Source organism: Haliotis rufescens, unplaced genomic scaffold (genome assembly GCF_023055435.1).
Source record: "Haliotis rufescens isolate VD_foot unplaced genomic scaffold, xgHalRufe1.0.p SCAF_18, whole genome shotgun sequence".
Taxonomy (NCBI): domain Eukaryota; kingdom Metazoa; phylum Mollusca; class Gastropoda; order Lepetellida; family Haliotidae; genus Haliotis; species Haliotis rufescens.
The window spans coordinates 16810599-16836153 of NW_025963868.1; the positions used below are offsets into that span (position 1 = coordinate 16810599).

Genomic DNA, 25555 nt, shown 5'->3' on the forward strand with positions numbered 1-25555 from the left:
CCAGCTGTTAATCCTGACAGAATAGCAACCATATGGAAACTACAGTATGCTGCCATATCCCTCACTATAGTGCCTGTCATCACAACACACATCTGGCAGATGCTCCCCATGCCTGTGTAGGACAGGGGCTAAACTTCAACACATATTGGTGAGAAACAAAACTTATAAATTGAAAAATATAAATGTGATAAACTTTTGTGCACCTTATAATGAGACTTGAGGTTGCAGACTACAGAAGTGAGAGAGTTTCTGCTTGGCTAGGCAGGAAAGCTGTGCACAGAGAGTAGCCCGAGGCCAGAGCGGCAAATCCTGTGAGACTTCACCAGCACAGTGCAATGGAAGGGCTGAAGGTGGAGGAAGAGATGGAGGGAGATTGTCCTTCCTCCAGCAGGATGCAGAGATGTGTGGTAACACGACACCCCTCATCAAACCCACAGTTTCCCCGGCAATTTGTGAATGAATGCTAGAAAGCTTCATGTCAACCAGCTCCCCCCTCCACTCCCTCTAGAAGCATTACAACGCTGCTACGCTTCCTTTCTGTCTGACAACACAAGGAGTTAACTGGAATATGGCTATGTCAGCAATACTTCCAGATACAGGAATATTTAATGTTACAAGAGAATAAAGTTACAAAGTGACATTTCAATCAGTAAACCTATGTCCCAGTACAATATCAATTTAAAAAAAATTAGATTGTTGCAAAAGAAAAGACAAACCTCATATTATTAGATATTTAGTTAAACCATATGAGTGCACTCTCAAAACAATTGATCCCGAACAAATCTAGCTTTTGTAACCAAGCTAAGAGTGTGAAATATGATAACGTAAATGTGAGTTGAAGGGCTCCTGCATATTCAATCATTTATTAATGATAAGTCAACACTAGAAATGTGACAAATCCTACAGTCTCAGTCACATCAAATATTCCAGTCAACAGCTCCACATTTCTGTGTCTTGTTTCATATTCAGTCCATCAAAATTATTATCACGTGAAACAAATTTACTGAAAACACTCCACAAACAGTTCCGAACACTGACTGCAAATGATATAAAATTTGAAGCATGAATCTCCATTAATTTTAGGAGGCTTGCGTTGACTCTGGGATACAGCACCCCAGAAGATCTCAAATTACGACTAAATTTTGAGAGCGACATGTTCGCAGTGGGCTCATTAGGGGCAAGGTGTCATGGCTGATCGTTAGACAAAAGTCAACGCAATTATTCACATACTGGTTGCGGGGCTGAAACCATATAATTGCAAATGTTCTACAAACTATCATTTCATTATGTCTGAAATATCGTCACTCAAATGGTCCTGGGATATCATCATTTCATTATCCTTTGAAATTACTGCAAGAGTAGCGAGCTGATTGATCTAATTCAATGAATTAACCTCTTTAAGTCTTGACATCTTTATTGTTGGTTTAAAGCAGTGCCACTTTTATTCAGGCCATCGTGTAATGAGATTAGCTAAGTCAGAATGGCACACAGCTTTCACTTGTGCTGGTCCATACCGCTCCTGGAGAATACACTGCACATTAACATGTCTTTGATACATGTAAAACCTTCCCACCAAAACATAATAAACAAACAGCAACTAACTACAGGTATGCAAATGAGAATAACACTGAATTTTCCAAATATGGTGGTGTTCTTGAACTGCTTCATATTTGAAACTGTTGATCCTGCATGTGAAGTTTGGAAGACCAGAAAAGAAAAATGTGTCTGCAGACTGCAGCTGTCCACTCATAGCGTTACGCTAACATTACATCCCTATTACCAGTGACAGTGCCCACATCACAAATACTGGATTAAGAGATAGGACAAATAGACCATCACATGCTATATATCCATAGTGTATATCTAGATAGATATTAACTTTTCATTTTGGAACATACAAGGACTCAATCCTACAAAAGACACTGATTTGTATGTTTTGCTTGGTTTGTTGTTTAACACCACACTCAAGCAATATTCCAGCTATATGATGGCGGTCTGTATGAAGAATCGAGTCTGGACCAGACAATCCAGTGATTAACATCATGAGCATCAATCCACGCATTTGGGATCTTTGACATGCATCAACCAAGTCAGCATGCCTGACCACCCGATCCCGATAGTCACCTCTTAAGACAAGCATAGTTGCCTTTAACGGCAAGCATGGGTTGCTGAAGACCTATTCTACACCAGATCTTCACGGGTCCTAATTTGTTTGACAAACTGAAAAACTACGACTTCCATGGTATGACTGAGACAAGGGAAAACCAAAGTGATGTTTGCTTACATGGATTTCATACCGTGAGTGTATCTGGAAAACATAGTAGAGGACACAGTAGTCAAGGTGGAATAGCCCACCTCTGTAAAACCACTTTAAACACAATGGAAAAGTTATGTCATCTGGCTCCTTTGCTCTCTAGGTGAAAATAGACAGACAATTATGTTGCACTGAGAGAGATATTTATATAGGTACCATTTACATACCGCCGGAAAGGTCCTCATTTTTGACAGAATGCGATATTGATCCATTTGACATCCTCCTTAAAGAAATAATCTAATTTTCTAATTTAGGTGAGATAATTTTTTGGGGGGGACTTTAAAGCCCGTACAGCATGCGAGGATGAATGTATTGATAATACAAACATAGATCACCTGCAAGGCCTACCAAGTGATAAAACTTTAGACATACATTTGTATAAACCCCAAGATGCAGTCTTGATGTTAAAACCAATTATTATGGGAAATCGTTCCTTGATATAGCCACATGCTGTTGACTAATAATATTGATCAGGCGAACTATTGGTGACAACAGCCTTGGCAATTTTACATGTCACACATATAATGGTCACAGTGTTGTTGATCTACCAAAATATTTCATATTTCAACATAAAACCATTAACATGATTATCAGATCACTGCCAGCTATCCCTTAAACTATCTGTAACCACAGATCAACTCAACAAAATGAACCAAAACATTAATAAGGCCACAAATCTAACCTTCATTAAAGACAGGGGTAGGCGAGGCTTGCACTCCAACAGTCACTCGTGTGTTAAACATGCTACTTCGACTTAAATATTCAAACTGTCTTAAACAATATTATGTTAACCTCCAGTCCAAAAGATAGTTCTGAATGTGAAGCACTCATTGATGCCTTCTCTGATATATTACAAACTGTCAACAAATTGTCAACATCTCGCAAAAATAAATTAAATGTACCAAAAAATCAATGGTATGATGTTGAATGTAAAGAGGCAAAACATAATATGGAGGGAAAATATCACAAGCTCAATAAAGAAAGCTATATGTCAATTACAAATAGGGCTCTTTTAGCCAAAAAACAATACAAGAAATTACTCAGAAGAAAACAACTAGTGTATAAATCAAATAGAACAACTGGAAACCCTTAAGAAAAAGGAACCAGAAAAATTCTGGATAGTATTAAATAAACTTAGAACTTCATCCAAGAAGGAATCTGTTTATCCTGATCATGAGGAGCTCACAAACCACTTCAAGAATATTTTCAATGCCAAAACAAAAATATTGTCTCCGAATCCTCTACAAAATTCATCAAAACATGGAGATACGCATATATGTGACAGTCTTAATAAACCAATGTCAGATTATGAAATTCTCACTTGTATAAAACAATTTAAAACAAACAAAAGCCCAGGCAAAGATAACATAAGTAATGAACTTTTAAAATTGATATCTAGTTGATTGATAGACCAGTTGGTTAAACTGTTTAATGATATTAAATACTGGTCACTTCCCACAGAGATGGGCAACCTCAGTTATCACTGTATTACATAAGAAAGGTGATAAGACTGACCCAAACAACTACAGGGGTATTGCACTACGCAGCTGCTTGGGTAAACTTTTTTATATGGTTATTAATAAAAGAATAATGGAACACAGAGAAAAAAATCAATTACAAGACCACTGTTAGTCTGGATTTAGGAAGGGCTACCAAACAATAGATAATGTATTCGTTCTTAAAACATTAATAGATTCTACAAAAAGTAAAAAGAAAAAATGATACACTTGCGTTGTAGATTTTCAAAAGGCCTTTGATTCAGGTGACAGATAACTACTCTTTACAAAGCGTATTATCAAATAAAATCTCAAGAAATGTATTAAAAATAAAAGCATCATTATACAGTGATATTTCTTATAAAGTGAAAACTGACAAGGTCATTTCATTTTGAAAAATCAAGTTAAAATTGAGTGAGTGAGTGAGTTGGGTTTAACACCGCTTTTAACAGTATTCCAGTCATATCGCGGCATGTCAGCTTAATGTGGGAGGAAAGCCCGAAGTGATGCAGGTCTCAGACGTTTACCACTACGGTGAAACCCACGAGCACGGGTATGGTGCTGACAAACCTAGAAACATAGCATAAGTTATGAAAAATGTCTATTCTGTGTTTCAAGCAAACAGGTTCAGGTGGCTGTTAGCTGTGAAAGTATTCAGCATCAAGGTGATTACCACACATAACTATGTGCAATAAAAGTGGAGGACATGTTTCACTTTTAATGAGCAAATGTGGCAGCTAGTAGAGATGCGCCACTGTCAGGGAAGAGGGATGGTGTCACTTCCATTCTTGTCATTTATGATGCAAAATAACAGTTTTATGGATGGTATTAAAAAACTTCTGACAAAGATGTATTTACTCACTAAATTGTAGACATCTGAAAAAAGTTATTCAAGTGAAGAAATATATCCACATACTTAATGCTGAAATTCTTTACAAAGCATTAGTTTACTGAACATTTTAGATTGCATATTAGCTGTGTCGTAGCAACCCTTTAAAAATGTGCAAAAACATTAACTTTAATTGTCAAAAACACCCACATATCACTATGGTGACCACACCAACTGTTGGCAACTTTCTAGGATAATTACATGCTGATGACTGTCATGGAAAAACTAGTGAATCTTCAGACAGATATAGGAGTTACCACCAGTGAGGTGCCATTTCTTTATTCACCATCATATGGCTACTCCAATAGGCTTGTGCCCTCTGCATACACATTAGAAAGATAAGTATCACTGATTTATTGAAATTATATGAGCAGCTGGAGAGATACTGTATCTTGGGGTATGATAGAAGTAGTCAAACCACGGCACTGAATATACATACACGACAATCAGAAAGTGGCAAAGTCATGGACATTGTTTAACAGAGACTGTCTGGCGAAAACTGATCAGATCAGTCATGAACCAACTTCATAAGTGAAACATCAAGTACAGATACATCTAGACAGTTGGACACAGCCACAAACATATTAGTTTAAATCCCATGAAAATGATGCAGGAAAGAGGACTTATTGGTTTGAAAAGTGACATCCGAAACAGCAGTCAACCTCCTGTCAGTGATCGGACTACCCTGTTCAAAGGAAGGGAACTTTCTCAAGCTCTCATCCACAAAAACTTTGTACCTGTCTTATTTTTAATTGTTTACATCTGTTGCAAATTATGAAAGGATATTTTCAACTGAAGTGTATTGCTTCTCTTTCATCTGTCGTTGGATGCCATTTATCTGATAATCTTCAGTTGTGGTGCAGTCCATTTGGTCAGGCCAGTCAGTGTATTCAGACATGTGGAAATAGCCAGGGAAGACTAAAGCAGCAGTGATTTAATATTCTTCTATTTGTGCTAGGCTATGTTGTCATGTAAACATTGCATTAGGGATCGGACGAGTCCAAATTTACTACCTGGGAACCCACCCCCCTATACCAGACCCTAGCCGGGTACCCACTGTTGGGTCTCAAGATATAGGTACAAAATGTTTGATTGGGAATTGTTTGACCATAGCCGATGAGGCAAAACATATTTAGATATACGTATTAAACAATCTGGTCATGCATACACTGAAGTTGACTTAAGTTTTATCTTTATTCAAACATATAAAAAGTCAGAAGGAATGGGTGCATAGTCCTGACTAACCACGGCTCTGGGTACCCAACCCAGTACTCAGTACCCAACCGACCTGAGTCTCTGAGTCTCTGAGACCCAGCCCAGCATTTACTTTTTTCTTCTGTGATGAATTCAGCTCAGGTGCATTCCTCTAGTTTCTCACCTTTCTGTTGTAAAGGAGAGATTTTGATTATACAAGATTTCATGCATATGAAATTATTTATAATTGGTCCTTAGAATTGTTTTGGATAATTTCCTTGTAAATGGAAACACTGGTATGTACCAGCATATGTATGACTACGAACTGGTAGAAGTATGACTATTTATTTGACTTTACAATGTTGAGCTGAATAAGTACTGGTGAGGTGAGTTTGTGTAAATGTGTATGTGTTAGCATCCCCTTGAGTGGGTGCATGGAGTGAAGTGTTATAGAAATGCTATCTCCAACTTTAGCCACTGGTCAAGTAGGTTTACATAATAGTAGTCCATGCATTAACACAAAAATCTACCAAAATTGATGCCATACATGGATGTGAGCCTAAACAGCGGCCACGTTTTGCAGGTTTTAACAAGCCAGCAGGAGGGACCTGTGAGTTCAAGTTATGGTAACAGAGTGTAAAGGTAGGCTCTGTGTTAGTGTGAGTAAGTATGTGTGTGTGTATGTGTATATATATATGTGTGTCTGACATCTGAAACAGACTATAGCAGTTATCTTGCTATCACCTGCTGCCGCCCTACCATCTATTTATAGCGGATATCTGAATGGCGTGATCGCTCTCCCCTCCCCCCTTCACATCCCATTAATCACAACCAACATCTGGGACACAGGTGACCCAAAGCTTGGTAAGTTCACCCGGTCTTGTGTACCTTCAAGGTAAATAATCCTCAACTCTCCACAAATGCTTAGTCAAGGATGAAAGTTAGGTGAATGTAGTGTGTTAATCTATAGACCTTTTATTGTGTCCTTTGGAAAAAAAAGGGTTAACTATGGGATGACAACATTAACAGTTGCTGTTAATAGAACAAGTTAACACCATAAGACAAGTAACAGGATCTACCCTACAACATACATGCTGTCACTTCAAACAATACAGTCTGCATCCAGGAATAACAATGCAACAGGTTAATAGAGTGATAGCCTCCCCTTCCCTTATATAACTCAATGAGAGAGCCAATATATAATGTATATATAATGTGTGAACAGAAAGTAAAGTGAAGCATGCATATATCAGCATGAATTTTAGATGAATTATTAAAAAAAAATCTCTCTAAGAGCTTTAGCTTGATCAGTAAGTGACTGCACAACCTAGCCCTTCACACCAAGTGTGTTTGTAAAGCATAGATTTACAACAATGCCTTGAGCCTGGACCTACTGATAATTACACTTAATAAACTTGTACAGACAGTAATTTGTCTCACATATTGATGGTAGATGTCCTGCTACATAACACTACATGTGATGGTAGATGTCCTGCTACATGACACTACATGGGATGGTAGATGTCCTGCTACATGACACTACATGTGATGGTAGATGTTCTGCCACATGACACTACATGTGATGGTAGATGTCCTGCTACATGACACTACATGTGATGGTAGATGTCCTGCTACATGACACTACATGTGATGGTAGATGTCCTGCTACATGACACTACATGTGATGGCAGATGTCCTGCTACATGACACTACATGTGATGGTAGATGTCCTGCTACATGACACTACATGTGATGGTAGATGTCCTGCCACATGACACTACATGGGATGGTAGATGTCCTGCCACATGACACTACATGTGATGGCAGATGTCCTGCTACATGACACTACATGTGATGGTAGATGTCCTGCCACATGACACTACATGTGATGGCAGATGTCCTGCTACATGACACTACATGTGATGGCAGATGTCCTGCTACATGACACTACATGGGATGGTAGATGTCCTGCCACATGACACTACATGTGATGGTAGATGTCCTGCCACATGACACTACATGTGATGGCAGATGTCCTGCCACATGACACTACATGTGATGGCAGATGTCCTGCCAAACTCAGCAATATTCTAGCTGGCTACCCCAGATCTTCACAGGTCCTATACACATATGACCCACAAGGTTTTCAAGGTTGTGTGAAAATGATTCTCAAATACAAAATTGCAATGCCTTCTTGCATGCTTATAGTGATATGCTGCGTAAAAATAGTTCTAAATACAGAAAATTGGTAAGAAAAGTGGTGAGAAACTGCATAGTACTTTGAGCCCTACTACTCGTACCACTAGTGTAATCTGGAGGGCTCATCAAAAACTCTAATTAATTGTCGCTCGCAGAGTGGGAGTGTCACATTCGCCATGATGAAGGAAGTTGCTCTTGAGTTTCGCTTCAGTATTTAACAAGCAGCAGCTAATTAACCTTGACTTCAAACCTCCCACTTGTTCTGCTGAGTGCTTACAAAGGTTACCAAGCTTCAGATTGCCTTCTACGGGCATAAGTTTCCTCCAATTGTTTTCCTCCAATTCCAAGGCTAACGTGCACAAGATTGGGCAGAGCACAATTTGGAAGATGGTGGCAGAACAGGAAGCTGGATAAGCATACCAGATCTCTGATAATGTATATGCAATTATAACTACTAAGATATGAATTTGAAATACATTTTTACTTAAGACAAAACAAATGCTATACTTTAAAATTGTCCAGAATCTGGGATGAACAAATATGAAAGAAGTAACTAAAATCGTTTAAAAGTTTCCATGTCTCCAAGAATTAGTCTACTATTTTAGAACGCTGATCATGCTGATGCAAAGCAGTTACATTTACTGTACATCAAGATTCAACTCTGAACCTAAAATACTTTCTATGCCTTTTTCACACAAAAAGCCCAGTAAAATCCCACTGATTTGAACAGAATATGTCATAAGGAGAAACATACATACAAAGTTCAGTTTTGTGTCAACTTAAGATATGTTTACAGAGCCAACAATGCATTTTGTTTGTTTGTTTGTTGTATAACACCACACTCAGCAATATTCCAGCTTTATATGATGGTGTTCTGTAAATAATCGAGTCTGGACCAGACAATACAGTGATTGACATCATGAACATTGATCTATAAAAATTTGGATATGATGACATGCGTGAACCAAGTCAGTAAGTCTGACCATCCAATAGCATTATACAAGCCTAGTCGTCTCTTATGACAAGCATGGGTTGCTGAAGACCTATTCTGTACCCAGATCTGCTTGGGGAAATTTTTTTTTGGAGAAAATGTTAGAGCCTTACAGTACATTTTGAGCAACATAGCTGCCATTTCTGAGGAAATGATGTTTACAGTTTGACAAATGCATGTTATGAGGATTTAGGACTAAGTGCAAAAGTCAAATAAACATAATAAAGGTCCAAATTTAAAATATTGTGCAAAACAGAACTACAATAATGGCAGTGTAATGGTAGCCATATTGAAAATCTGATTTGGATCTCTTGAACATTTTAGTTAATATTAAGGGTGGGAACCAGCATGCCATGTTTCAGCTTCCTTGGTCCAGTGGGTTCTCAGGAGATGCTTAAAGATGCTGCCGGCTGCTGCCGGACAAGCACGCCGCGACATGGTGCTAAAAGTGATTCATGTATACAAGTAAAGTATGCTTGTTTCATTTCAAGATGTTCTATCTCTGCACTAATCTCTTCCAGCATATGAAAGTTTTAACAACTCAAAAACAAAATATTTTACAGCTGAATAGATGAAATCACAATCATGAAATATTACCTTGCTATCAACGTTTAAATCTCTAAAATGAACATTTCATGAACATTAATATACAGCTATTTAACCTGTGACATTTAGGTCGACAGATAGAAGACATAAACAAAGTATTCCTAATGTCATCTGTCATCAGGTGTAATGTCAAGTATTGTCATGAAATGGAATGCCTACCATCATGTGTACCATCACATGTAATAGAACGCCTGCTGTCAGATGTAATAGAACGCCTACTGTCAGATGTAATAGAACGCCTACTGTCAGATGTAATAGAACGCCTACCATCAGATTTAATAGAATGCCTACTGTCTGATGTTATAGAACTCCTACTGTCAGATGTTATAGAATGCCTACTGTCAGATGTAATAGAACGCCTGCTGTCAGATGTAATAGAACGCCTACTGTCGGATGTAATAGAACGCCTACCATCAGATTTAATAGAATGCCTACTGTCAGATGTTATAGAACTCCTACTGTCAGATGTAATAGAACGCCTACTGTCAGATGTAATAGAATGCCTACTGTCAGATGTAATAGAACGCCTACCGTCAGATTTAATAGAATGCCTACTGTCAGATGTTATAGAACTCCTACTGTCAGATGTTATAGAATGCCTACTGTCAGATGTAATAGAATGCCTACTGTCAGATGTAATAGAATGCCTACTGTCAGATGTACTAGAACACATACTGTCAGATGTAATAGGCCTACCGTCAGATGTAGTAGAAGTGTCAGGTATTGTCCTAAGTTGGACATGGAAGTCACAGGTACTGTGAAGTACTGTCATGTAGCAGGACATCAACTGACACAACATGAACAAGTAGTGTCATGTTCTATCTTGAGAAGAGCCCATCAACCTTGAGGCTCTTCATTGACAAATACTTCAAAGGCCTCTTTGATATCGGCCATGTGTATAGTAAATGCTTAATAATTAACAAATCAAGGGTGATTGATAATAAATTTTATCACTGTGACTGATGTGAATGTTTGCTAAACTTTGATCAGCCAAGTGAATGTTTGTACTTAATCATTCCATTTAGATTTCATGTTTCTTTGTAAATATTATTTCAGAAGTTACTTCTTGGTTTGTTTCTAGATGCATCAGTCCAGATCTATTATTCACTGACAATTTGAAGAAGACTTCCACATCACCGTAATTCATCAAATTTAAGATGACCTAGCCAACATGATCTTCTCGGAAGACATTGCAAGAATTGTTTGGCTGTGCCATCAAAGTAACAGCTCTGTCAACTAGATGTTTGCATAAAATCAGCCCTAATGTCCTTGTCCGCATGACCACCATGGGTGATGATGCTAATGAAATGTTGTGAAGTATTGTTGAGATGGCCTACAGTGTCCTGGTGCCAGGGCTTCCCCTCAGGAGGCGTGGTACCATGGAGGGGAGATATGCACAAATCACATACACAAATCAAAGTAATAATTTCATGTTAGAAAATAAATATCTCTTGACGACTGAAAGACATTTTCCAAGGGAACAAGTGTTATTGTTAATTGTGACAACAGATCACATTATAAATATATATATGATTATAGATATAAATGTGTTTCTTTTCTTTTCTTGTGAATGTTAGCATAAATGTCACAAAGTTTAGGCAATGATGCTACTAGAGAACTTAGTAACTATACATATGTTGTTGATACGCACATTCAAAGACTTTCGCTAATTATGTGTGTCAACATACATAATAAGCAAATATGTTTTGTTGGTGTTAGCATTGTTACTTTTCATCTCAGCAGTTGACACATTGAATCTAAAAGCATGATGGGGAAACATGTGCTTAGTGGTTCTATTATTATAGCCTAAATCTTTTCATAAATATATACATCTCAATATACATGATAAAACTGCTTTAGAAGGATGTTTCTTTCAATTAATAATATGACACTAGGCACAATAGAGCTGCAAGAGTACCTGGGCTCAGTCTGTGCCTAACATTCAAAAGGTGTGTGTGAGGGGGAAGGGAAGAGGGTGGTTTGCCAAGCTCAGTTCCCTACAACAGGATAACAGTAGATTTATGAATGAACCAACTTTTAGGAGTGGGCTGACCCAATTCATAGGTTGTAGGCATGGCAACTGCTGGCCTATGCCCCAGCAACAGGTTGCAAGCAGGCTAGGGGGAGTCAGGTTACCACAGTCATGAGTGCTTGCACAAGCTGAAGTACACCAGGAGGTTGAATGTAGTCAGGCTGACCCTGGTGGTGTATCTACCTTCAAATTAGGAGAACATAAACCACTGAAAAAAACGTGTGCTGCATGCATCTCTCTTTGCCATCAAATCAGACTAAAAAAATTATAATTTTCAGCAAATGCTTTCGATTCTGCCTCCTAATTTTCTCTCATTTCACTGTAGTGTGTGTGGTGGGGGTGTGGTGGGGGTGGGGGTGGGGGTGGGGGTGGAAGGAGCTGTGCTGCATTTGGTGTGAAAGGAGCTGAGAGTTAAGTTGAGCTAGGATCAGACCTAAAAACAATTAGGAGGATTAATGAAAACAAGAAAAGGTGTTTGTTTTAATGACAAATCAATGCATCATTTCCTACGTTGACCTACACAGAACTGTGTTGTCATTACTGACAGTGTTGTCATTACTGACAGTGGTAAAGTAATAGATCCACATTTGACAATTTTGGGTCAGAAAATCTATAAACCAACTATATATTTAACGGCCATTCGGCCATATCATAAGTACATTCAACAGAAGAATCAGAAATTGGATTTAATTTCAATGGTATTGGTAAATGAGAACTTAATCTTCTACTCGAGGTGTGCAGTATTACCCATATACCACATTATGTTATACTAATTAATATATATCACTACATGTTTGGAAAATACCAGTATATTGCATTTTGTAAAATCTTGCATATCTGCATCTTGTTGGACATTTTTGTTTACACAAGAGACAAGTCTAATTCGAATTATACAACTGTTACATGTGATCGAAAAAAGTGCAACTATTTGAGTGCAATTGCCTGCATATAATGTTTCTATACACATGCGTTGTGACCAACATCCAACAAAATATGAAGTTGTCAAAAATGTATATTATCTTTTTAATTCAGGTTTATAACAAATTACAGATGAAAGAACGCATGAAATATATTGTGGTGCTATTGCAAAACATGAATCATTGTTGCAATAAATTGCAATACGAAAGTCAGGCCTATGACTACCTATGACTACCTTCCACACATATCAGGATTGGGGAGGGGGAGGAAGCACACTGTTTGGAGGGTCAGGACTTGGCAAACCTGTGACAAGGAGAACTGGCATGTTTGTCATACAAACTCTGTTTTGTAGGCGGGTCTCTGTAATTTACCTACATGTCCCAATGCCGTTAAGGCTCTCACAAAGAAAGATATGCCGTCCCGACCACACCACTGTAAACCTGGCACACAACCACAATGCTGGCCACACAGGCAAAACTGTGAGTTGGCCATGTAATTCTGGCTGTGGAATCTTGGACACACTCCATGAAGGATTGTGGGCTAGTGTAATATTTGTTTATGGTGTAGGCCATATCTCTATTTAGCTTCCTTTATGCAAACTCAACTAACTTAGTCACACACTTAACCCAACACTTTCATGAAGACATATCTCACACTGCTTTAAACACTACAAAAGTAATTAGCTAATGGAAAGTATATAGTGTATTCCTGATGTACACCAGCAACTAATGTTCAGTAACAGGACACAATCACAAACTACCAACTCTCAGTTGTGAGTGTGTAGCTGGTCTGTGAATGTATGTAATGAATGCTATTACATGTGTCCCCCAGCACTGGCCTGGTAGCTGAGGTGTAGCCTGCTCACTCAATCACATGATGCACACGACGCTGGACACCTTCCTGCAAGGCAGACCTCACAGCATATTTCATTCAATAAAAAGAGGAAAAACAAAACTTTGTGACACTTAAATGAGAGTAGATAGAATGACAAGTGAAATCATTTTAAACACATCTAAGGCACTGTACTGCCAACAGATGATAATCAGGATAATTATGATGGCTCAAGGTCACTAGGTTTGACTATTGGCAGCATTGTAATTATTTGGGGTCAGTAGGCTGCTTAGAAGACTGATAACTGATAGGTTGATAACAGCAGATTTAGCCTGCTGAATTGTTTTCAAGCTTTTACCCCTGCATGCTATAATCGCGACACGCAGATAATGCGATGAAGATCAGAATATAATGTAGAGTACAAAGCATATCTTTTCATAAAAGTTTTTTTGTGGGCAAACATGAATGATAAACAGTACCTTCTAGGGTTGTTAATTAAAATGAATAAAGTATTTAAATTTATTATGTCAACCACGGTACCTGTGAAACGGACTGGGTACTCCTCACTGATGAATTCAGTGAGGGCTGACAAGATAGGTAGACTTGTCACTGTTCATATGACGCTGCTATCAGTAGGGTTTGACATTATCAGGCATAGTTGATATGGCCAGGGTGACTGGACAGGTTTAACTTGTGTTGAGCATAGATTGCACACTGTTGTCACGCCCTGATCCTATGCTGTATATCAATGATGATACCCCCCTAGCCACCGTCTATCTTCACCTTTTCAAAAGAGGTTATTTATGTCATGGGCCATACATATGTCATTTAAGTAAGCCTTCCTCCATTACTTGTCTGCTAAATGCTCTTGACCAACTGATATTTGCTATTTTCCATTTTCCTATTTAAAAGGATAAGTTAGTAGACTTGATACAGAGTTGCAATGTACATGGTGGATTCATGCACCATCAGGAAGGACTTATTGACATTTCCAAGGCTGAAGGCATTAGTAGCAGTCACTTGCAGTACATGAAGATACACCTTTGCCAAAAGAGAAAAAATTGGAAGACTGTGCCACTGAACATGCACATACATTCTTAGTGGCAATGGGCTTTTAAAATAACTTATAGATCCAATGGTTTGCAAACAAAGAGGATAGTGAGAGCAATTGAATAGGATCAGTGAGTAATTACTACTGACACCATGGGCTGTCTTTTGTCACACAGCTGGATTCTTCTGGTGACACTGGTGAGGTTACTGGTGGTGTGTGCTGGATGACTAGGAGGCTAGAGTGGGGTGAGGATACTGGTGGAGTCGTGTGCTTGTGTTGTGTGCTGAATAACTGGGAGGCTAGAGTGGGGTGAGGATACTGGTGGAGTCGTGCGCTGGTGTCGTGTGCTGGATACCTTGGAGACTAGAGTGGGGTGAGGATACTGGTGGAGTCGTGTGCTTGTGTTGTGTGCTGAATAACTCGGAGGCTAGAGTAGGGTGAAGATACTGGTGGAGTCGTGTGCTGGTGGTGTGTGCTGGATACCTGGGAGGCTAGAGTGGGGTGAGGATACTGGTGGAGTTGTGTGCTGAATAACTGGGAGGCTAGAGTGGGGTGAGGATACTGGTGGAGTCGTGTGCTGGTGTCGTGTGCTGGATACCTTGGAGACTAGAGTGGGGTGAGGATACTGGTGGAGTCGTGTGCTTGTGTTGTGTGCTGAATAACTCGGAGGCTAGAGTAGGGTGAGGATACTGGTGGAGTCGTGTGCTGGTGGTGTGTGCTGGATACCTTGGAGACTAGAGTGGGGTGAGGATACTGGTGGAGTCGTGTGCTGGTGTCGTGTGCTGGATGACTGGGAGGCTAGAGTGGGGTGAGGATACTGGTGGAGTCGTGTGCTTGTGTTGTGTGCTGAATAACTGGGAGGCTAGAGTGGGGTGAGGATACTGGTGGAGTCATGTGCTGGTGTCGTGTGCTGGATGACTGGGAGGCTAGAGTGGGGTGAGGATACTGGTGGAGTCGTGTGCTTGTGTTGTGTGCTGAATAACTGGGAGGCTAGAGTGGGGTGAGGATACTGTTTGTGTCATGTGCTGGATGCTGGGGAGGGTAGAGTGGGGTGAGGCTTCTGGTGGTGTCGTGTACTTATTCTCTTTTGGGCTAGGGTGGGGTGAGGCTACTGGAGGTGTCTACTGCTGGATGAGTGTTGACAGTCAGCTTGTCAAATATCAACTGCCTATACACTGGCATTGACACTAACAACAGACCACCAACAATGTAACACATCAAATGTGAAAATCCATAACATCATTGGATGTGAAGAGCAACTTGTACACCTGTGAGTGGCACGTAGTATGGGCTGGAAGCACTGCAGCCTAGAAATACCAGGACACACCAATGGGCCTTCAGTAGAACAATGAATCCATAGCAAACACCATGTGAAAGTCAGCACATGAAAATCTGTGTGTGGGTCAAGAGGAAACAAGGCCCTACAATTTAAGCATTCATAGAAATTTTCAGAAGTTCAACATTTTTAAAAGCTTTATTGGAGACAGTGCCAGTTGTGATCTACATTTCATTTGTTCCCACATTTCACATGCCCATGAGTGACCATATCAGAGCATCAAGAAATGGTAATCCCTGGTTTCAGAGTCAGACTTACACAATTTTAATTGTTTCTGAGTCAACATTTCAAAGTAATTCTAGTTGAATCCAAGATAAGGCATATCGTAAACTACCAGCTCTTTGTTTTGACCTACTCATCAAATGATCGTATCCTTTCAAGGGACTAAAACAGACACATTTACCAAGTGTTCAAATACTTCAAAAGCCAGATATCAAGATCATAAACTTCCTCATGGAAAACATCTTTTGGAAGACCAGACAGCTCTTCTAGGTTCCAAAATACATTTTGAAAACATCATTTACATGCAGTTCAGTTTGTTTTTGATCTGTGACAACTGCTTTGAAAGTTACCCTTGCTTCACTTTTATTTCACTTTCCACCTGATTTTTGTGCCCATCTCAACACATGTATTTAGTCTCCTGAGCTGGAGATAAGCTGTGTACTTGCGTAAAATATGCATTAAAAAACTGAAATACAAAGAAAATCAAATCCTAGTGTACAATATATGCAATGAAAATTATAAATTCACTATTGAAACAAAATTAAAGCATATATATTAAAATATATATAAAATGACTATGAGCCAATCGCAAAATTCCCTTTCGGATAAGCTTGTGCGGCACCAAACTTGAAAACGATAGAGTCCATTTGAAAAGCAGTTGCTGATTGGTGATTTAAAAATTTACACCTTTCTTTCAATACTAGCTTTTGGGGCTTCCCACAGAGGGAGCTGCAAGCAGACCCAGACAGGTATACATACTACTATTCATTTAGTTTTAAATGAATTACAGGGAGTTACAAAACAGGTTTTCAAGTTAAAATACCCAAATGTCAAGAAATAGATGGGTAGGTGGTTATTTCCTACCCTCTAAAAATTGTGAATATCCAGTCAAAATCAAACCCCTGGCTAAAATACCCAAATAACCAAAAGCTTATCTAGGGCTATGGTCTCTCTTAAATTCAGTCTTAGTCCACTAGTCCTTATAATGATAACATATAGTAAGACCCTTAAAAAGGGCAAATTTCTACAAGTCCTTATGATACCTTAACTATTGGGCAGTTTGGCAAGGACTACAGGACTAGTGCCAATTTCTAACACTGAAATTACACAACAAATATATTTAAAGACATTTATTTCAGCTGGGTTATACTATACAAGTTATAGCTACAAGGTAATGCCTATCTATTGACCTGTTTGAAGGTTGGGCAGTTCTGTACTACGTACATTTAATTATCTCTTTTCAATATGTAAAATTATATATTCCTAACATTGCTTAATGTTACCAAAACAAAATTTTATTTTTTTGCTACTAGAACAGAATTAAAATGGTATCTAAATAAAAAATTATAGGATTATAGCACTTCAAATTTGTGACCATTTTATTCAAGTTTCAAGGTTTGCGTATCGATTAAACACATCTGAAGTTGCTTTGGAAACAAGTGACATGTGGCTGGTATTTTTGCTTTGTCAACAAAGGTGTCCTAGTTTGAAAATGTTTGTTTGTCAACAAATAGGTTTGCGCAACAAAAGAAGCCCTATAAAGCAGTGCCGGCCGCCCTGTTCCAACACCAGTCTTCCTTGTCTCCACCCAACACAACTATCTGGGTCAGCCACACAATAGGCATGGAGCCAGGAGCAACAGTTAGACTAGGCAGAAACTACCCATAATATCACTAAATATCTAGTAGTTCCTAAACATTTGCAATCAAGGTAAACAGTGTACCTGTTGGTTTATGTGTGCTAAAAATAGGCCAAGAACTTCAGGGTAAACTTGCCCAAACTCTTGATCTCCTTGTGTATTCAGACACAGATTTGGGGATGATCCTCTACAAAACTGGATATGCCAAATCTCAAGGAGAAATCACTTTTTTCAGGTCTATAATTAACCCACATTGAGGACTATATATCGAGAGCTGTAAATACACTGAAATGATCAATACATGCCCCAAACATTCCTGTCTTAATATGATGACTCTACTCAGTGAAGTGATGACTTCTAGAGGACATGTCATGGTGTTCCCAATCGCGTTCCTACCTACATACATACATATAGACAGCAATCACCTTGTGTCCAGGAGTCTTACATAGGCAGGGTATTTCACAGCTGGTGCATGGCCTCCCAGTACTCCTTCACTGAGAAAATCTTACACACACCAAACTTCTGCATCTTGGCTTGCAAAAAATTAGTTTTACCATAATCTCTGTAGCCATGTTAAGACACAATAATTTGGCAATTCATATGAATGAAAACTTTCTTGTGTATTATTTGTGCTGGAATATTGTTTCCATACTGACTGTACAAACTCACCTAGACTTTCATCGGAGAGATCAGACATGGACGGAACCTTCTGCAGTGTTGGTACCCGGCGATCTTCATGAGAATCGGAGGAAAACATTGTTTGTAGGCGACCAATTTCCTTTGTCAGCTTGGGGTCATAGGTTACCTTTACAAAGCAAAAAACACAGTTAGACATAATGACTTGTAAGCCTCAATATAAAACATATTCCATGTTTAAGCAGCTTTTCTCGAGACCATCTTACTTAGCTAGCAGGAAGGAGGGTTCAAATTTATGGAGATTAGTGAAATTATGGATGGAATTGCACTGTCCTACATAGTGTACTGGTAATAAGCACTAGTATGACCTGCTGGATGTAACTCATGGCGTCATCCCGTGGGCAGCACCTGGAGATCCTACCTACATGCACGGTGCTTGTAGAGCTAATAGAGAGGGGATTTATCGGGAAGTTCTGGAAACTCATTCAATAATTACCATGAACAAATTTACCAAAATTGGCTAATTTCACTTGCATTTATAACTTTTATTAAATTTCATGAAATTGTGCAATCATTTTCCATCAGCAGTCTTCAAACGAATGTGTTATCCTGAACTTGGCAATAAAATATGTCAATACAGCAAGAAACATGATAAATGTTGGTGGTGGTAATGGTGTGTTTGTGAGAGACTGCGGCAGGCCAGCCAATCATTACTGGCAGCTATTAGTGGTCCTCTAACGAGCAAGTTGCGTGATTCTTACCTACTGCACTTCAACCACCAACAAATGTTGTCAAATGAGGCAGAAAAACTCATATCTCTCTCAATTCGGAATTAGTTACCAAACAATACTCTACACAGAAACAATTCCTTATTCATTTCATCCCCAAGTCTGGTGCAGGCCAGTTGCAGCCAACACTGACCACTCAAGCAAGGTATTGCCTTTGCCATCAGTGATGCCCAGGTTAAGAAAACCATTACAATGATTTCAGGAAAAGTATAAACATAATAAACACATACATCTTTTCCTCTGATCCCATTTCAGATTTAGTCCCCTTTCAACACTATTACCATGTTCAATTAGTGATACAGAGAACTCATCTATCTGTAGCATGAAGGGGGGGAAGAGAGCCACAACGACTTGTGGCTCACCTGACTATATCGGAAATACTTGCAACATTTTCATTAAAGGTTGTGTTAAAGGTTAAGAAGACTATGCAAACAAAATAACAGAATTTTCTTCACCACAAAACAGTATGAATATTTCATCATGACAGGCCATAGAAGGGGTCAAAATCAAAACACACCACCTAAAGCACAGCATGAGGTATCCAAGTTAAAATTAGTGTGGTTAAATCTACAAACATTGTTGTTGTACATCATTATACTTTACCAGCATCTATTTCAGACATTCAAAGTGTGCATAGCTAATTTGTAAGCAAACAAAGGATATTACCACAGATACAGAAGTCAGATAGAAAAGCACCAAATTTCATGCTCCCTGTCCTCCCCAAAATACACGCTTCAGTTGAGTTATGGTGTGTTTTCTTTCCAACCTCTATATTACCAAAGAAGTTCTGTCTATAAATATTGGTAGCCAAATCACCTGTTTCCATCAAAAGAGTTTTTCTTATTTCAAATAAATTTTCAGATTGACCAAAGAGAATCAAGTATTTTCAAAATTCATGAGAGAATAATAAATGAATCATTCTGATTTCTATATCATCTCAAAAAGTGAACATTAATAGAAGATATCTGTATGATAGTACCATGGCAATATTACATTGCAATTATGTGTATGATCTAAATATTTCATATAAATATAAAACAATTCAAACTAATCTCAAGTCACATTCAGCAGTTGATCATGTTCATGTTATCACAAAATAACAATCACCTCCACACAATCAGCTTCATCAAGGAAACAGCAGAAATCCAAAAGGAGGTAAAAAACATGTCCCCTAGCAGGTGTCTACATTCTCTTTGTTTTTCTCTCATTTTAGCTGTTTATTTTCTAAGCTCACAAGGCCATTTATGTCAAATAAAGGTCTGTCTTGAAGACCGATCTGAACATGCTGAATATGTGTAAACCTCAACCATTGTTTGGCACGCAGAGTTCCACCTAGACAATATTTACATCCATGCCGCTAGGATGCTAACTTTGTTCTCCGTGCTTTTGCGGGTTTAATCAATGTGTTTTAGGAAGCGCTGCACAACTATCTCCGGTCGGCAGTCAGCTGGTCCTGACCCTCCACTAGATAATGGTTTTCGATCAGGCTTTTAACATGCTTCCAGATATATGTTTGCATTGTCTGGTAAAAGTAGAAATGTTTTTTTAGGTGATAAATTTCAAATGGAACTTACATATTAAGTGTTTTCTATGTAGGAGAATTACATGGGAGTCTCCATTACAGGACTGTGTGAGGGCACAAGATGGAGTCTTGAGATCAAGAACATTCAGTACTTCCCCAAAACAAAGTTCACTTTTTGAAAACCACCTACGCATCTTTCTAAGGGAATAATAATATTGAATGTGATATCACAAGAGACAAGTAAAACAAAACATGTTTAAGCAGAAAGTCAAACCAGAGAAAACTGAGGATTAAGAAAGATATAGTGAGATACTGTATTTTCATGGAGCAATAAAAGTCTCTTACAAAGCTGATGACAGAACTGTTATAATATATATTATTGAAAAACCTAGCAGCTTTCAAGAAAGGAATGCCTAAACTCCAACACTAACCACCATGTTGATTGTTAGATGTCAAGGACATTTATATTATGTGATGAAGTTTTCACATAATTCCATATCACTCAACTAATCAGAAGATAGAGTGGGTTTTCAAAACAGTAAAGAGATCCAAGTCCTTTTTACTTGTGGGTCTTCCATGTTTAACTCTCACTACATGCCAGGGATATTAGGTACACTCCTTAGAGTACCAATAAATAACGGAGGTTCACACACAAACTAAAGTAACTTATTTTTTCAGCTTTATTGAACTTCTGACAAAACTAGAGTAACAAACATTATTCCTAAAACCCTGGTAGGAGAATATGTGTGTGTGTGTGTGTGTGTGTGTGTGTGTGTGTGTGTGTGTGTGTGTGTGTGTATGCACAGCATGTATTATCTAACAAAAGTTATATTTTGGATAACAGTTTCTTAGTAAAGTACAGATTCTTGTACTTCTTGAGGTTGAGTCCCATCCAGGATTCGAACCCACACTGCCAGATTATGGCACCTAATTGCCTGCACACAAAGTCAGTGATCTAACCTACTCAACAGCGAGGCTTCCACAAAAAATGAAAGTCTGACAACTGGTAGTAAATTGGCACAGCTCCCATGGCCGAAAGCTATGAACACACAATGCCATTTAGAAAGCAGTCAAATGTAACAAATGTTATATATGGGATATAGGGCTGGGACGCATAACTCGGGTACTCGGATGGCTTCCTGAGTAGGACCCATCTACCAAAACGACTACCCGGACCCGTTGTTAGTCGCATGATTATATTGTTTATGGCAAACATTAATTAGAACTCGATAAGTGACAAATGTTCACATTTCTTTCTGAATATAAGTTCACATTCCTTCTGACTTTATGTTTGCATAAAAATAAAACTTCAGTCAACTTCAGTGTTTACATGACCAGATCGGTTTATATGTGTATCTAAATACACTTTGACAGGAGTACGTTCAAACGTTTCCCAATCAAGACATTTTGTACCTATCTCTTGAGACATACAGCGGGTACCTGGGTAGGGTCAGGTAATAGAGGGGTGGGTGGGTAAGATATTTGGACTCGTCCCAGCCCTTTTGGGATAACACTTTCTTAGTGAAGTACAAATTCTGTACTTTGGGGGGCTGAGTCCCATCTGGGATTCAAACCCACACTGCCACTACGACTCAACCCGATCTGTAGAACTGAGAAACATTTGTTACATTTGACCACTTTCTAAATGGCATTGTGTGTTCATCTATTATCTAGCTCATTTTTGTCCATTTTCACTCTCTAAGGAAACCTGAACACTTATACATAATATGTTGTCTTTTAAATGATGAAATCTAGATAAACCGTATGTGTAAATCAATGTTGTGTGACACAAAAATCCCGTAACTTCTATAAAATCATGGATAAAACAAAGTGGAAGAAATAATTTCCAATTCCACTTGGCTATATCCCCCACAGAGTGACAGTGCCTTGCCACAAGCAGAGGCAGATACGAAACCTAATTTACCCAGTGCCCCAATATGAGCATAAACTGTATTCACCAAAAACTGACTGATAAGGTCAAGAAAAAAATCAATGGGAAAGGGGCCTTTTGTCCTACATATCAAACTGTGAGCGCTTTTCTGAAATCAGCCATAAGCTGAAAACTGTTCCCATGTTCTGTGGCCCATTGATACATTGTCTCCTCTCGACTTGCTGTCAAGAGATGTCTAACGACTTATAGAAGCGTTCTCGTTAATTCAGCACCGCGGTTATTTTGTGCAAACCATTCAATATAGCAACAAAGCGAACCTATTCAAGCGCGCAGGTTCATTCATCGGGACCCCAGCTTGAGTTTATGAATGAAACAAGTTTCTCAGAACGAGGCTAGAAGTTGATACCTACCTTCGCAGATCGGGCGATGGGTTGCCCTGTGAATTTACGTTTCTTTGATTCACTGGGGAAAAACTCCACATTTTCCATTGCGTAGTCAGGCTGATAAAGTTCCAATTCCATGATCTAGAACCAATGATAATTCCATGTCATGCTGAATCTGGTACATGTAAGCAATCGGGTAGATTTTCCATTCATCTTCTTGCCTACTACGCCATGTTGAAATATGATACGGCGATTTCTAATTCACAACGACCTGTTCTCATGGATTTTATCTCAGATGTTAATTAATATACATCACTAATGTATACAGATGACAAGCGTCTATATATCGGTCATGTACTAAAAATAGTGTCAAGTGAATACAGATGACACGAGTAAATTCAAAGGCTTTCATGAAGAGAATGGGTTACATGTGCATGTATACACGTCTACATATTTAAATTCTGTTAATTTAGTAGTGTGTATGTCTACACAGTTCAGAATGGCGTTTACTGTACTCACCGAAGGTAGGACAATTCCCTGGCTGGCTTGTGGCTTTGCAACAAGCAGCCTCTACCGCTTTCTTGTGACTCGGTCGAAATAGGTCAAGCTATCCTAGACCTTCTGGATCGCGTGAGAACACTGCAATTATCACCCACATGGACAAAATATTACTCCAGGAAGATTTCTGATCTATCACAGTAAATAATCATTGATAGTATTCCCAGATGAACGCCAGATAGATGTGTTGCAATAACAACACGCAGTCTAATAGCTCCTTCCGCGATCTTTTCTTCCGTAATATCGGAAAGGGTTTGAGATTTGCATCACATGAAACCTGTTGTTTGTGGATTAACAACATGGCGCCCATTGGTTAACAGTGTTTACTGGGGGAGAGGTGACCCCGAGGTCAACATATTTTCATTGGTTGCTGCTGTTTACCCTGAGGTCAGTAGGCGGTACTGACCTGAGAAAACAAGTGCCCGACGCTTGACAAAAAGATATCGGAAACCCCGCGAGGTGTCACAGAAGGGCCGATATGCAAGTTTTAGGGGGAATTGTTTATTTTGCAATTGTAAACATGAAGTGGTTGATGTTTTGAGACGGATGATATGTAGAGATGATCAATTTGCACAAAACAAATTTACACAATCGTCTTTAGTAATCTTAAGATATTTTAATTATTATAGATCTAAAAAAATTAATTGTTCGCCCGTGAAATCCTTGCCGACTTTTAACACACTTTCGTATAGTTTTTTTTATAAGCTAATTTATTATCTAAACAATTGCTGGAAGCAATGGAATATTTCAGCTTCATTTGATAAATATATGTTCTTTCGATATTTTTTTCCATATATATAAATTTATATGGGGTGTGGTTTGTGTTTGTGTGTGTGTGTTCAAAGGTCGATATACCGTACAAATAAGACCGATAACATGCAACTACATGTAACTAGAAAATAGGTATTACTTATGTACTAGATATACAAAGCTATGTGTCTCTAAAGGATATTCTAGGAGTCTCTATAGTTTTCTATAAGCTAATTCATTATCTAAACGAAATAATTGCTGGAAGCAATGGAATATTTCAGCTTATCTGATTAATATATGGAGAATCTCACCCGAGTGTCTTTTGATATCAAATATATCAACACGAGTTGATAAAAGTGGAAAAATTCCGAGGCTTGCCGAGGATTTTTGCCACTTTTATCAACAAGTGTTGATATATTTGATATCAAGAGACACGAGGGTGAGATTTTATCATTCTTCCAACTTTTTCAATTTGTAGACAGTAATTAGCAGTGTTTTCAGTGTAAAAAGTACTGCTAACAGCTTCAGTAGCAGAGCCATTAGTGATGTCATTTGATTGTGACGTCATGGTAACCGTTGACGTCACAATGGTCTGCAAAGCATTGTGATGTAATTTCATTGCAGCGATATCTACATATAGAATACTAAACGAGCTCCCGTGTAATACCAATTTTATGAAACGAGTGAATAGTTCTGGTATCTGACGAGCGAAAGCGAGTCAGATACCAAAACTATTCACGAGTTTCATAAAATTGGTTTTACACGAGAGCGAGTTTAGTATTTTATTTATTACTTGTCATTTATAATGTTTTTAGAATTATACTGTTGAGTGTAAATAGGCTGACACCTACACGATCCATGGCATAATCCAATTGAGTTTAACAGAATAATACTTCAAACACGTCAAAAGTTGAAACGTATGAATTTAATATCATACAATGGTCCACCTTTAGAATTCAGGCGTTCGTCCCACAAAATTATCGTAGTGCTAAGGCTATCACAACTCACATAATTTAACTTAGACTAACGACTGTCGTTGCGCTAGAGTACGATCGCCTTGTGGAACGGGGCCTTGCACCTCAAAGTTTACAATCACGTCACAATACCCGATGACGTAATTTGTGAAATTTTGTTGCAAGATCCATCGGCGAAACAATGCCATGTGACGTCAGCCTAGCAACAAGGTTGCTGGGGTCATCGAGTGTGCATAAGCTCCTCCCAGTGATCTATCATCTCCACACACAATGTCGTTGAATACGCCAAGGGATGTTGAGAGCTTTCAATATTTGTTCGTGAAACGTGTTCCGAG

The 25555-nt window shown here is 38.7% G+C and overlaps 1 protein-coding gene across 1 annotated transcript in view; it reads right to left on the bottom strand.

Moving 5' to 3' along the window:
• LOC124118897 (protein c-ets-1-B) overlaps window positions 1-23787 on the bottom strand; it is a 47964-nt gene extending 24177 nt beyond the window's left edge. The window contains exons 1-3 of the mRNA XM_046481205.2: window positions 23458-23787; window positions 22966-23079; window positions 18388-18523 (exon numbers count right to left, since the gene is read on the bottom strand). Coding sequence (XP_046337161.1) covers window positions 18388-18523; window positions 22966-23076 — 247 coding nt within the window. The 5' untranslated portion in view covers window positions 23077-23079; window positions 23458-23787. The remainder of the gene's footprint in view (window positions 1-18387; window positions 18524-22965; window positions 23080-23457) is intronic.
• Window positions 23788-25555: the final 1768 nt, after the last annotated feature.